This window comes from Nicotiana sylvestris, chromosome 3, assembly GCF_000393655.2.
Source record: "Nicotiana sylvestris chromosome 3, ASM39365v2, whole genome shotgun sequence".
NCBI classification, from domain to species: domain Eukaryota; kingdom Viridiplantae; phylum Streptophyta; class Magnoliopsida; order Solanales; family Solanaceae; genus Nicotiana; species Nicotiana sylvestris.
In genome coordinates, this window is record NC_091059.1 from 183,362,489 (window position 1) to 183,376,333 (window position 13,845).

At 37.3% G+C, this 13,845-nt stretch overlaps 1 protein-coding gene across 1 annotated transcript; it reads left to right on the forward strand.

Annotated features, from left to right (window-relative positions):
- Positions 1-320: 320 nt before the first annotated feature.
- LOC104217952 (uncharacterized) lies at positions 321-12,154 on the forward strand. The gene is made up of 8 exons (XM_009768310.2): positions 321-558; positions 1,773-2,092; positions 2,251-2,336; positions 3,147-3,293; positions 4,497-4,599; positions 5,690-5,802; positions 6,524-6,636; positions 11,628-12,154. Exons 2-7 carry the CDS (start codon positions 1,861-1,863, stop codon positions 6,617-6,619), a joined length of 777 nt encoding a protein of 258 aa, XP_009766612.1. The 5' UTR covers positions 321-558; positions 1,773-1,860; the 3' UTR covers positions 6,620-6,636; positions 11,628-12,154.
- The last annotated feature ends 1,691 nt before the right edge of the window (positions 12,155-13,845 follow it).

Consider the following 13,845-nt stretch of genomic DNA (forward strand, 5'->3'; position numbering starts at 1 on the left):
TCCAAATAAATATTCACTTGAACTAGTTAATAAAATTTTTAAGTTTGAATTTGAAATCTTTACCAAACCATATAAATATAAGATGAAATCATGATTTTTGCATTATTTGAATAACAAAAAATAACAAGATGTGAGTTTAAAAAATATTTTCTAAGACAAAAAATTGTACCAATGGATTGAAAAGAAAGCTAGGAAATGCGAAATCTTTTTTAACAATTAAAGAAAAAAAGGAGGAAAAAAAAAGAACTAAAAAATAAAAAAGGAAGAAGCAAATTACAATATGAGCAGTTGCAAAATTGCATAAACCCATACCATAAGGTAGGTTTCCCAAACATATCCTTAGCAATGTGTAAGGGTCAACAACTGTAAAAGGAAAAAACAATCCATTTGGAAAGTCCCGTCGTGTCGTGTCGTGTCCTGTTTCCAGGTGTCGATCTCCTTGTGCCGGCAAAACCTCCGAAGCTCATCCGCTCCATTATTATCAGATTGTCAACTTGGCCAAATGTCTTCGTTGAAGCATCTCCAGATCATCATCAACTTCTCTCGAACATCCTTCAGGTCCGTTAGTCTTCTCCTTCTACATCGTTGCGGAACACCGACTTTTCATCTTTATAGTTCGGATTCATTTTGTTTCGTAGCTCAACACTGCTTAAAACAAGACTTCGTCCTGATTCAACCTTTTCCCTAACTTCTTCCGGAGTTAGGGTTCAATTTATAGAAAGCTTATTGTATACGTGCTAGGAATTGGCTGAATCATCTTTCAATTTCTAGAAAGCTTATTGTCTTAGTGCTACCTCAACCCCCCAACATAGGCTTTTTGGTTTGCTAGTTATGATTTGTGTTTTTTTCTCAATTTCCCCTTGTCATTTCTTTTAAGTTCCCTCTCCTATTACTCTATCGATCGTACTGGTTAGAAAGAGTTGATTAATATCATAATGACGAGATGGACTAATTCACCACATTGAGTTGTTACCTGTTGCTGTGGTTGATGCGTCATTTTCATCTGGAAAGACACTAGTCACCTGCTACCACTCAGCTGTTACATTGACTTATTGGGAATGCTTACACTACTTGAATTAGCATTGTTTCTTTTTGTTTTTTTAATTGTGCGGAGGCCTTGTGAAATGAATTCACAGATTGTGCTATAACATATTGCTCTTTTTTACAGTTGCGCCAACGGTTCCCTTTCTTTGATGTATCTCTTCTTGCCACTAAAACATGAATTCCTTGACACAGTATAATGTTTGTCACAAGATAGAATATACATCTACAATAACTTGATAAGTCATTTCGCCATATAGGCTGTCCTTGCATATAAAGTTCTGATTCTACATATGAACCACTTGGATGGTCGAAAAGTTTGAAAATGAGTGAAATTTCACTGAAAATGTATGATGTCAGATGTAGTGCCTTTCTGAGAATGATTTTTTCTTCATCATCACCAGGGGTCTTTGTATTAAGCTGATAGTCTTATCAAATTTCATGCAGTTACAGAGGTAATTTTGTACAAAAATGGTCTTGTAAAGCTTATTTCAGTGGTAACAAAGTAAATTAGGCAAAAAGATCATCTTGCAAAAATGCTCATGAAGCATTTCTAGCAATAAGTGGATGGTCCTTTAGCAACAATCATATTATCCTGCACATTACAGAGTGTCGTTGGCATTGTAAACATTATTTGATTAGCTGCTGTTTTTGAATAGGCGAACCTAAGACAGTGTATTTTAAGTGGGCTTCAAATTCCTGGTTTTCTCAGTTATTTTACCGTTTTGCAGTTTTCCCACTCTCAGCTGAAATGGTCTGTAGGGACAATAGCCCCCGTGATGAGATTTACAGCTTAATCTGGAGTCAAGATTTTTCGTGATGCGAATAGTGTCAAATGACAGTCTGGTAGTGGATAGTTCGGAAATAGAGCCCATCTTATCTCATATTGCCATTGTCGAGGAATCTGCGGACACTTCACCTTCAACTGAAATCACATCGAGCGAGGATTGTTTGGAGACTGCTGGTCACCTGTCAAGTGTTGGAGTTGACGGAATTCAATCTTTGTCACATGCAGAACTATCCCAATGTCGCATATGCCTGGACAGTGAAGGTGTTGATTATGCACTTAGTTATCTGTAGACCTTCAGGAAGATATATTTCTCAATGATAAAGAGTATCTTTTCGGCTACGTGATTGTAATTACATATATACTTAGAATTGTTGTTGTTTACTGTACTTACAACTGGAAGTTTGGTGACTGATTTTCAGGAGAAGATCTGATTGCACCCTGCCACTGTAAAGGAACCCAAAAGTATGTCCATAGATCATGTCTTGATAACTGGAGATCAACTAAGGTGAATTACCTTTTGCATGTTATCTTTAAATAGTTAGTGTCCATGTCCTAAAAGTAGCGGAAATTAAAATTCCATTGGATAACATAAATTTTATAATCAGACTGCTCTGCAATTAGTTTACATAAAAAAGACCATGAAGCAATGCATAGAGCAGTTTACGTTGGAAACCTGACAGAATATCTGGAAAGCATTCCCCCAAATTATCCATTGTGAAGAACTAGTATGTGTTCATCTAGCTTTATAGCCCTTGAACTGAGACAGGGTATTTTATGGTCGTTAGCACTTATGCTATTGAAAGAAGCTATTAAACAATCTCATAAAGTGTTAATTCCATGTTTGCATAGTCCTTCCAGTTTAACCCAAGCAGTAAAAGGAGGTTCTCTTCTTTTTCCTCATTACTTTTTCCTCTCTTCTCCTCTTTTAACTTAGTCCCTTTTATTCATGATTCCCTCGGTGAATTTGTGGAGATAGTTAGAATTATTTGAACTATTGTGAGACTTTGGGTGAAATTCTTCCTATTTTTCAAGAATCAAGATTGGGGTGCTACATGATTTTATCATGAAGATGCATATATATTTTAATCCTATTGCTTTCTCATAGCAGTTGTGTTCGATCAATACTAATAGTGGTCGATGGACATCTCGTTAATTCTTTGAGTTTGCTTTTTTGCATTAAAAGTCTAAATTGTTCTTTGAAGAAAAAGGGATCACATACTTTCAAATTGTCATAAATGGTTATACTTTGTATAAGAGACCTGTTGTCATCTTCTTGGCTTAATGTTGTTGATGTGTTTGCGGCTCCATTTTCCAGGAGGGCTTTGCTTTTGCTCACTGTACTGAATGCAGGGCAAAGTTCATATTACGGGCAAATGTCCCACCTGATCGCTGGTGGCTGAGGCTAAAATTCCAGTTCCTTGTGGCAAGAGATCATGCATTCATTTTTCTCATTGTCCAGTTGGTATGGATATAAATCTGTTGCCATATCTTTCATTCTGTCTTATGTTCCTACCAGTTTTATAGTTGAAAAGTGGTGTATCTTGGCTATGGTTTATCTGTACCGAAGTTGCATGTAGCTATACTTTTCGTTTATGCTCTTCTAGCTTTGTATTTATTTACCACACGCTCAACGCCTTAATTCACTAGTCCAAAGGTGGATCTTCAATGCTGTCAGTATGTTTTCTTCTGGGCTGCTGTCAGTAACTTACTATTCTTGTGATGGTGGTTTTACCATAATGCACAAGAAGATATTGAGGCCCTTCTACAAGAGTCCCCATCAGGTTTCTCAAAGTAGAGTCCAGAGGATCGGCCCCAGACGGATTTCTCGGTCATCAAAAAAAAAAAAAAATTTCTCAAAGTAGAAGATCTTCACGCTACTGCCAAGCACAAGATTTCCGGAGTCTTTTCACTTTTTTTACTTGAAAGAGAGCTTTGAAAGTCTTAATGACTTAATTAAGGCTGTGTGAAGCCTTGAGCTAATTTTTTGCTATTTTTATTAAAATTTGGTAAGGAAGATATTGGAATCTGATGTAAGTGTCATCTAGCACTTCGGATGCTATACAGCTAGATTTATGTCAGTGAATTTTCATATATTTAAAAGGGCCTGGGGATTCAGTTAATGGACAAAAAATGATAACAAGATTCTACACTAGCAATTAATCAATTTTGCTTCCACCAAATCAGCTAGGACCAGTTATATGAGTCCTCTGTACCAAACAGCTTGGAAGTGAATCTGCATTGAGCATGTAATGTACAAAATCTAGGGAGAAAAGCTAAACTTTGGGCCCAATGGATGTATAAATCGTTGAGTTTTTGTTTGTAAAATTGCAGCTTTTCAATCTTATATAATTGTTTCCATGCATATTAATTGTTTCCAGTAAAGAATCTGTATTTTTGGTGTTATAGCAGTAGTCTGGAATTCTGGATAGGGTGGATTAGTACTTGGATTTTTTGTACCTATTAGGGGGAAACATGTAGTATGCCTGATGTAAGAGCTGCAGATATGTCTTGTACCTTTTTTCTGTACCATCTTGGTACCAGTTTAATAAAAATCTTTACCTTATCAACAAAAAAAAATGTTTCCAGTAACTGTCATCTTTACCTTATAAAAAAAAATGTTTCCAGTAACTGTCTCTACTGACTGTTGAATGAACAATTCTCACAGATTGTAGCATTCTTAGGAGTACTTGTGTACAAATTTTACGGGGAGGAACTAAGGGAAATGTTTGGCTACCGAGAGCATCCATATGGCTTTTATACAATGGCAGGTATTTTCTGACTTAATCCATCATTAACCTTCTTTTAAACTTGTGAACCACTGAACGTATGCTTGTGGGTTCACAAATCACATCTTGGTTGCGTATCTTTTTGTCATAATATATTCAGTGTTGAACACTGATCATCTATCCAAAGTTTCTAAATGTATAGTCCTTGTTGTTTGGTTTAGAAACTATTTGGTTGTGGGAGGATTGGTTTTGGTTTTGGTTTCTTTTTCCTAGAAAAGTTGTAAGTGTTTTGAATTGGGTTTAGGAGAACAAACTGAATTAACATCTTTAGCTACCATTACATGTATTTTTGGAAAATAAATTCTGAGGAAAAAATACAAGAATTTGATTTTGGCGATTAGGGGAGAAACTTCATTGTCCAAAACCTGAAAGAGGGGTGAAAGGAAAAGGTGCTAGCATTTGTTCTTTGTTTTGTTTTCAAGAAAGCTGTCACTGCTCTATTTTTAGGTAGGTTTTGATTTCTCCATGATGATTGTCCATTAACGATGGTTATTTGCCAAGATACCTACGATGGGAATAATTTCCTTGGCTGATGCATATATACATGGAAAAGGCAAACAGATACCTCTTACCCCCTTCCTTAACAGTGTGGAGATACTTGGAGACTGGATACATTGATTGCAATATACAATATCCTGACATTTAAACCTTATGTGAGGTTGATGCTGAGACGCTGTAATGTGCTTTATGTGTATTTAAACATTCAGCTCAACCGGCTCTAGGGGAGGAAAAATAAGCATGGTATGATGTGGTCTATGAGAAACAAGGGAAAGGACAATAAGATTAGGATTCAGATGCTTGAATTTTTAAAATTACAACCAGAAGATTTGAGTCGTCAGAATCTTTTTTGGAGTAGAATTAGTTTTCTAGAAGACTGTGACAAAGGGAAATGTGTCCTTCATTTGGTGCATCTACTGCAGCCATTCCAATAAAGTTTACTGGATTGAAGATATTCCTGTGCAAGATTTGTGCCTTCAAAATGATTTGAGCCTTCAAAATGATTTGAGCCTTTACCTTCCCAACTCCTTACTAACTAACCGACTAATATGTCTTCTTTGGTTTAATTTTGCAGTTTTGGCAATCATATTGGTCGGGTTGCTTTATGGTTTCTTCATAGCAATAATTTGTGGACAGAGAATTAGTGAACGTCATTATCACGTTCTTGCCAAAAAAGAACTCACAAAGGTTTTGCATCTACTGCTAAGACATAGACTTGTTCCTTTCACCTTCTAATTGGAGACGAACATCTGTTAGTGAAATATTGAAAAATTTGCAAGTTGAGCAGTGTCAGGCCCCTTTCCTTGAGAATATAATTCACCTTCATAAGGGGCTTCTTTTCATGCTCACTGGATTTTATTTGTGGATAATCTTAGTTCCACCTCTTCAATCTAACCTTTCATTATGGGAGTACTCCCCTTGTTTTAATAAGAAATATTTAGGGGTCGTTTGGTTTGCGGTCTAGTTATGTGAGAGTTATTATGTAGATATTGTTTATATGGTGAATAATAATGCAAGGATTGTTATGGGTGAAATAATGCATGAATAGTTATGCGGTGAATAATAATAGGCAGATAATTATGTAGTTATGTAAGACAGTAAGAGTATGTAGTTAGATCCTCTTATCCACGTATAGCTAATACATCTATGCATCTCGTACAAGTTATACCGGAATTATAGTGCAGTGTTTGGTTACCGATATTAAATTCTGCATCCTGCATAACTAATTTAATCTCTTTATAACTAATACATGGTTTTCTTTATTAAACTCCGCTTAGGTTTTCTTCATCAGAAACCAAACGATGTATAAGTAATATGGAATTTATATGGAGATAAAATTTTCTTGTGCGTCAAACCAAATGATCCCTAAATGTTTAATTTGCTTATACTTTTATTTTTGTATTGACAGGAATACGTGGTAGAAGATCGGGAAATGCTAGATAAAGAAGTTCCGGAACTTGACCCTAGCCACGTTACGGAGCTAAGAATGTTGGGGCTTTACTGAGATTCATGTCAGTCTAGGTTGGTAGTCTAGATACAAAGACATGCAGTATTTATATGTTGAAATTACACACAAAATTTTGGTCATATTGACATGTTTGGTTGCACAAATTATACTGCTCCACCCTTTCTGGTATTAGGTGTGATCAAGAATAGGCACTAGAAAGCTAATCCGAAAAAGAATAACTCTTAAAAATGATATTGAAAACCTTGGTAATTATGAGTATCAATGTTTTAATTCAAGAGTGGAAGCGGGTCAGTCCCCGAAAATGCCAGGTACTTTGGGGCCAAATAAGATTATTAACTGGCTTATCCGCCATTGCTATCGTAAATTGACTATCCTGTTAATGCACCAGCTCCTAGCCTGTCGTGCTCTTCCAGTTCTATTTTGAGAGTCATCATAACTCTTTTGGACCTATAAAAAGAATGTCTGGGCTCTACTAAGATTCATGGCAATCTAGGTTGTTAGTCTAGCTACAATGACATGCCATATTATATTTTCAAATTACACATGAAATTTTGGTCATATTAACATGTTTGGTTGCTTAAAGTTATACTGCTCCAGCTCCACCCGTTCTGGTATTAGGTGATCAAGAATAGGGACTAGAAAGCTAAAAGAATAACTTTATTAGGTGATCAATTATCTTTGCATGACTGTGTTATTGTTTTCCCAAGATTTGATATATTTTGCATCATACAACATATTCATGACAAAAAAAAAGAGATGCTTAGTCGCAATCCCTCGTTTTTTGAGTTCTGATATATGTAATTTTTTCTTGCTGACTTTGTCTTGTACTTGTATTAACAACAACATACTCAGTATAATCCCATATAGTAGGGTCTGAGGAGGGTAATGTGTACGTAGACTTTACCCCTACCTTTGTGGAGGTAGAGAAGCTGTTTCCAATAGACCCTCGGCTCAGGCAAGCATGGTACCACAATAATAACAAGAAAGAAGACGGGACAACACCAAAAAATCATGTAAAAGCAGCATACACAACAAGATAGTAATATGATCGAAATGTAAAAAGAATAATAATTAAAAAAAATAGGTATTCAAATAAGCCTACTACCAACCAAATGAGAGAGTACGTACTAACACTACCGGTATGAATAATCTAGACTACCTAACCTACTATTCTAATCCTCGACCCCCACACCTTCCTATCACGGGTCATGTCCTCAATCAGCTGTAGTTGCGTCATCTCATGCCTAATCACCTGTCACGGCCCCGGTTCGCCCTCCGTGAACCATCGTGACGACACCTAATCTCTACAACTAGGTAAGCCTAAAATGCGGAAGATAAACCAAACTGCGGAAAGAAAACAATTTTAAATAGAAATAGTGTAAAAACAACATTTGAAAGTGCCACTCGGCATATACAGTACCAACTCTCATAAAGTAATACAGTTTTTTCAAAACCCGGAAACCCATGAATTACAAGCTACGAATATAATAAAAATGCTCTAACTCCAGAATGTTTACACAACGGAAGAAAATAGAAGGGTTATTACTACAAGATAGAATGGAAAGGGACTACTCGGTCTGCGGACGCGTCAGATATACCTCGAAGTCTCTGGAGCAGTCGCCTCGCCTTAAGGGTGATAGGACTGAGTCAAAGTACCTGGATCTGCACATGAAAAACATGCCCAGAAAGGCATAAGTACACCACAATGGTACTCAGTAAGTGCCAAGCCTAACCTCGGTCGGGTAGTGACGAGGAAAGTCAGGGCCCTATTAAGATAAAATAAAAATATAAGGTATGACAGTATAAGATAAGCAGTACAGTTGAAAGCTAACAATAAGAATTTAATACAGGAAAACAAGGAATTCAATAACTGAAACAGAGACAAAACAATCACAAAGAAATAACCGGGGATCTCTCAGTATTCCGGGGATCTCTTAGTATCTCGAGGATCTCTTAGTACCCTCAATATATGCCAGGGATCTCTTGGTTTTCCGAGGATCTCTCGGTATCCTCAATATATGCTAGGGATCTCTTGGTATCCCGAGGATCTCTTGGTATCCTCAATATACGTGCTAGTGATCTCTCGGTATCCTGAGGATCTCTTGGTATCCGTGCTAGGGATCTCTCGGTATCCCGCACCTCAGCTCAAATCATAAATACGTGCAGGGGATCTCCCGAGATGCCGTCTCGTAGTCCCAAAGTAAAACACGCAGCAACAACACAATGAATACTCATTTAAGCTCAATTTCATACCAAGTAAACATGTAATTCTAACCTAACATACTTCACGTAATACAATTAAGGTAGGTTAAGCTAGTAAGCAATTAAGTCAATTAAATATGCTCTTCTAGGCTAACAATAGGCTTAAATTTCAAGTAGTATAAGACAGGAAAAAGGAACACAATTAAAATTACTTAAAGAAAACCGGATTTTCAACAATTAGCTCAAGTACGCACTCGTCACCTCACATACAAGGCATTTCAATTATCAAATATACCAAATCCTAAGGGGAAGGTCCCCCACACAAGGCTAGCCAAGCCACTTACCTCGAACCAGCTCAAATCAATCCGAAACCACGCTCTTGCCACGAGTACTCTACTCCAAATGACCTAAATCTATTCAATTCAATTGCATAATGTAAATAACACTTTAAGTAACTGATTCTACAAAGAAATTCTAAGCTAATACGCGAAATTAGGTAAAATGACCAAAACGCTCCTCGGGCCCACGTCTCGGAATCGAGTAAAATTTACATTTTCAGAAACCTCACACTCTCACGAGTTCAGTCATACCAAAAGTACCAAAATCGAACCTCAAATGATCCCTCAAATCATCACTTAAAGGTCTCTAATTAGTCAAGCCCTAACCCCTAAATTACCACTGATTTTCCTTAATTTTTCATGCTTATAATGATAAAAATAACTCCAATAACGAGTTTAGGGACCAAAGACTTTACCCCAATGAACTCCTCTGAAAATCCCTCTTGAAAAATGCTCCCCGAGGTTCTTTCCGTTTGAAAAGAGGTGAAAAATAGCTAAATTTCGCGAAGGCAAGTATTTATATGTTTCTGCCTAGTTAATCCGCTTCTGCGGCCCTGGGACTTCATCTGCGGTCCCGCTTCTGTGAGGACATGGTCGCATCTGCGACCTTTCACTTAAAGACCAACTTCCGCACCTGCGATTACCCATTCGCAGATACGGTACCGCTTCTGCGGTAAGTCTCCCGCATCTGCGGACCCTGCTGATCCTCCCCAATTCCGCTTCTGCGATTTCTCCGCCGCTTCTGCAGCTCCACACCTGCGGGACCCAACCGCAGGTGCGGTTATGACAGATATCAGCAGCTTTAAACCACTTCCAATTCTTCCAACAACCATCCGAAATCATCCCGAGGCCCCCGGGATCTCAGCCAAAAGCACAAACAACTCTAATACCACTATCCAAACTTATACCAATCTTTGAAACACCTAAAACAACATCGAAGCAAAATCTCACCTAAAGCACACACGTCACATTCAGCACTACGGAGCTACTCCAACTTTCGGAATTCCATTCCGACTCTCGGATCAAAATCTCACTATCGAACCAGAAACTTCAAAATTCGACCTTTTGACATTTCAAGCCTAAATTAGCTACAGACCTCCAAAACACCATCCGATCACACCCCTAAGCCTGAAATCACCCAACGGAGCTAACGGAACCATCGGAATTCCATTCCGAGGTCGTCTTCACACTATTCCGACTACGATCAACTTTCCAACACTTAAGCTCTCATTTAGGGACTAAGTGTCCCAAAACTCCCCGAAACTCAAAACCGAACATGCTGGCAAATCAAAATAGCAGAAATAAACACGGGGAAAGCAGTTAATAGGGGATCGGGGCGTTAATTCTTAAGACGACCGGCCGGGTCGTCACATCACCTCATCCCAACTCTTCTTTGGCCTACCTCTACCTCTCCTAAAGCCCTCCAATGTCAACATCTCACACCTCTTTATCGAAGCGTCTGTGCTTCTCCTCCTCACGTGTCCAATCCTTCTAAGCCGTGCTTCCCGCATCTTGTTCTCAATAAGGTCCACACCCACCTTGTCCCGAATAACTTCATTCCGAATCCTATCTAATCTGGTATAGCCGCACATCCATCTCAACATCCTCATCTTGCTACCTTCATCTTCTGGACGTGAGAGCTCTTGGCTGGCCAATACTCGACCCCATACAACATAGTCGGTCTGATTACCGCTCTATAAAACATACCTTTAAGTTTTGGTAGTAACTTCTTGTCCCGCTCCAATACGATGTATGATATTTTCATTAACTCCCCATCCCTTTATATAATAGACCCAAGGTACTTAAAACTCCCCCTTCTAGGGATGACTTATGAATCCAGCCTCACCTCTCCTTCCACTCCCTGAGTAGCACCACTAAACCTACACTCCAAGTATTCTGTCTTGGTTTTGCTCAGCTTGAAATCTTTAGACTCCAGGGTCTGTCTCCACACCTCTAACCTCGCGTTAATACCGTCTCGCATCTCGTCAATCAAAACAATGTCGTCTGCAAATAATGCCTTGTACTTGTATTCTTGGTAATATTTGAGTGGTTTTGCGGTTTTGTATCCAATGCAGCAGTGCACCTCACCCTCACTGGATTTTATAAATATAGTTTAACCGAGGGAACATAAGATAACTCCTGCCATCCTATGGTTATGCTGCCAAAAAATATGATTGAACCCAGTGTACTAAACCCGACTGGCTTTTGTCGAGGTGTGAAGGTTCTTTTTATAGCTTATAAACACTCGACCCATGGCGACAACTTACCTACTTTCAGAGGCAATAACTTCTCCCTGGAGAGCTTGTCAAACCTGTTAGTTTTCCTGTTGGTTCTCTTTCATTCCCTTATTAGTAGAATTTTGAAATCCCTGCTATCTACAAATGCACTAATTAAGCTGCTAAATTTTGGTCCCCTGTTTAATTTTATACTCTCGTTTAGGATTTTGTTGTGGTTGAGAACTGGATTAACAAAATTTCCTGATAATTGCCTCATTTTGGGTGCAGGCAATGATTGGCATATCAAATTAGCATACTTGTTACGGAGATGGGTGGCATTAGGCAAAAGAGCTGCAAACAATATCTTACACCATATGCCGAGTAATGATTATTATGGTTCACCTTCAAGAGTAAAAATTGCACGGGGCGCCCTATTTGGTCGCCCCCATTTAACCTATACCCATTTTTTTTAAAAAGTTTTAATTCGTACCCACTTTTTAAACAACTTCAGCCCCCTTTCTCCTCCTCCTTCTCCCAGTGATCTCCATATCTCTCCGGAACTTAACATTGATGTAACAATATAATGGCTCGATTTATCATGTGTTTCATTGGTTTGGTTTTTTATTAGTCTGTTGTGCACACAGTTATGAAGCAAGAAAAGTACTCTTGAACAACATGGAAAAGAAGAAGACTGATCCTAATCATCCTTCTCAAGAAAAAAAAAGCAAAAAAGATTTCATGCTTTAAGTTATTATGTTGTACTGTATGAAATGTCTTTTGAGCTTATGGGTGAATTAAGTGCTGATGTTTTCCTACTTCATTCTTGTACAGTTAAGAATCTTGTTCTTCTTCTCTAATTTTTATATGGAAAGTCTGTTAAAACTTCAACTATAAGAAAGTTGAAGTTCGCCAGTTACAAACAAAAACTTCAGCTCTAGAGTTGAAGTTCGCCAGTTACAAACAAAAACTTCAGCTCTAGAGCTGAAGTTTGACAATTACAAAATAAAAACTTCAGCTCTAGAGCTGAAGTTTGCCAGTTACAAAACAAGTTTGCAATTTACAAAACAAAAACTTCAGCTCTAGAGTTGAAGTTCGTCAGTTACAAAAACAAAAATTTCAGCAATTACAAACAAAAACTTCAGCAAATAGAGAACAAAACTTCATCTACTATGCTTAAGTTCAGCAATTACAAACAAAAACTTCAGCACACTTACTACTTCAGTCCCGTCTACTAGGATGCTGAAGTTTTGCGTGATTGCCTTTGCTACTTCAGCCCCTGCTGAAGTTACGCAAAAAAGTGGGTACGCTTGCAATTTTTTTTGCAAAGCGGGCACAAGTTAAAACGTGACCCAAAAGCGGGTATAGATGCAAATGCCCCCCTTCAAGAGACAATTTTTCAACATCAAGATGAAAAAGCTTTTTCACCAAAAGAAAATGTCTTGTTCCACTTTAATTTTCTTTGGTAGTATAATTTTTTTCTCGATTGCCTCCCCTTGGCTATGGCAAATGGGTTGTATTTGAGTTGGTCAAAATGGACCGATTCAGTAAATGAGTTATTGCCCAACCGTGTCCATAATTTACTTGGCTTAAGATAGACTGAGTCAAGATGGCTAAATATTGGGCTGTAAACCCCTCCCTCCCCCCCCCAAAAAAAATGTGGCTCCATTTTTTGCAATATTCTTAACTTCTAAACAAGTATATATATAAAATATTTTCACATATATAATAATAATTTTTATTTTCATTTCTCGTAAATATTATTCTGGAATGGTTTATGATGATGATTTCCCCCCTTTTTTTCTTGTTGTTCTTGTCTTATGTTTTGGTATAAATGTAAATTCAGGCTTAGTGATTTCTTTTCTTAATTTAGATTTATAACTTTATTTTCTAGTTCTTTTATCTTATAATACTAACAAAGATTGAAATAATAAAAAGCAGTAAAATTAGAACTTCGGATAAATTGTACAGGCATTTTAGCTTGAAATAATTTTCTTTAGTGAATCCATTTTGTGGAAGAGAGAATGGGAGAAAGAACACCGTGAAAATTTAGAGAGAATCCTGATATTTTTTTAGGATCGTTAGGAATTATTTTTTTAGGAAGAAAAATAAAAGGGATCAAAATGGATCTCTAAATTTGCGGGTGTTTACTTTTAAAATAGGTATGTCTTGTCAAAAAAGTATTAAGCCTTTTTGTAAACTAATTAAATGAGAAAATAAAGGATAAATCCTAGTCAAGGATAATTGACTCTAGATCAAAGAATATTGAATAAGAAAATAGGATATAATTAAGCTCATAAACTTTTTAAGACTACAGAAGATATCAAATGTAAATAACAGGCTTACATTTTTGATGTATTGTTCCGTAATGTAGGAGTAAAGAATAAAGACAAGGAATGCCATTGACAACTAATGGATCTATCTTTATTGATTCAATAATCATGATTACAAAGATCAACAACCAAGATTTAAACCTTATCTTGTTTTTCTTTAGAAACCTTCTCCCGTT

Excerpts from the sequence above, each read along its gene's own strand:
- LOC104217952 (XM_009768310.2), top strand. The coding sequence starts at position 1,861 with ATGCGAATAGTGTCAAATGACAGTCTGGTAGTGGATAGTTCGGAAATA. Across the intron at positions 2,337-3,146 it reads ATAACTGGAGATCAACTAAG|GAGGGCTTTGCTTTTGCTCA; the intron begins GTGAATTACCTT and ends TCCATTTTCCAG. Across the intron at positions 4,600-5,689 it reads TGGCTTTTATACAATGGCAG|TTTTGGCAATCATATTGGTC; the intron begins GTATTTTCTGAC and ends TTAATTTTGCAG.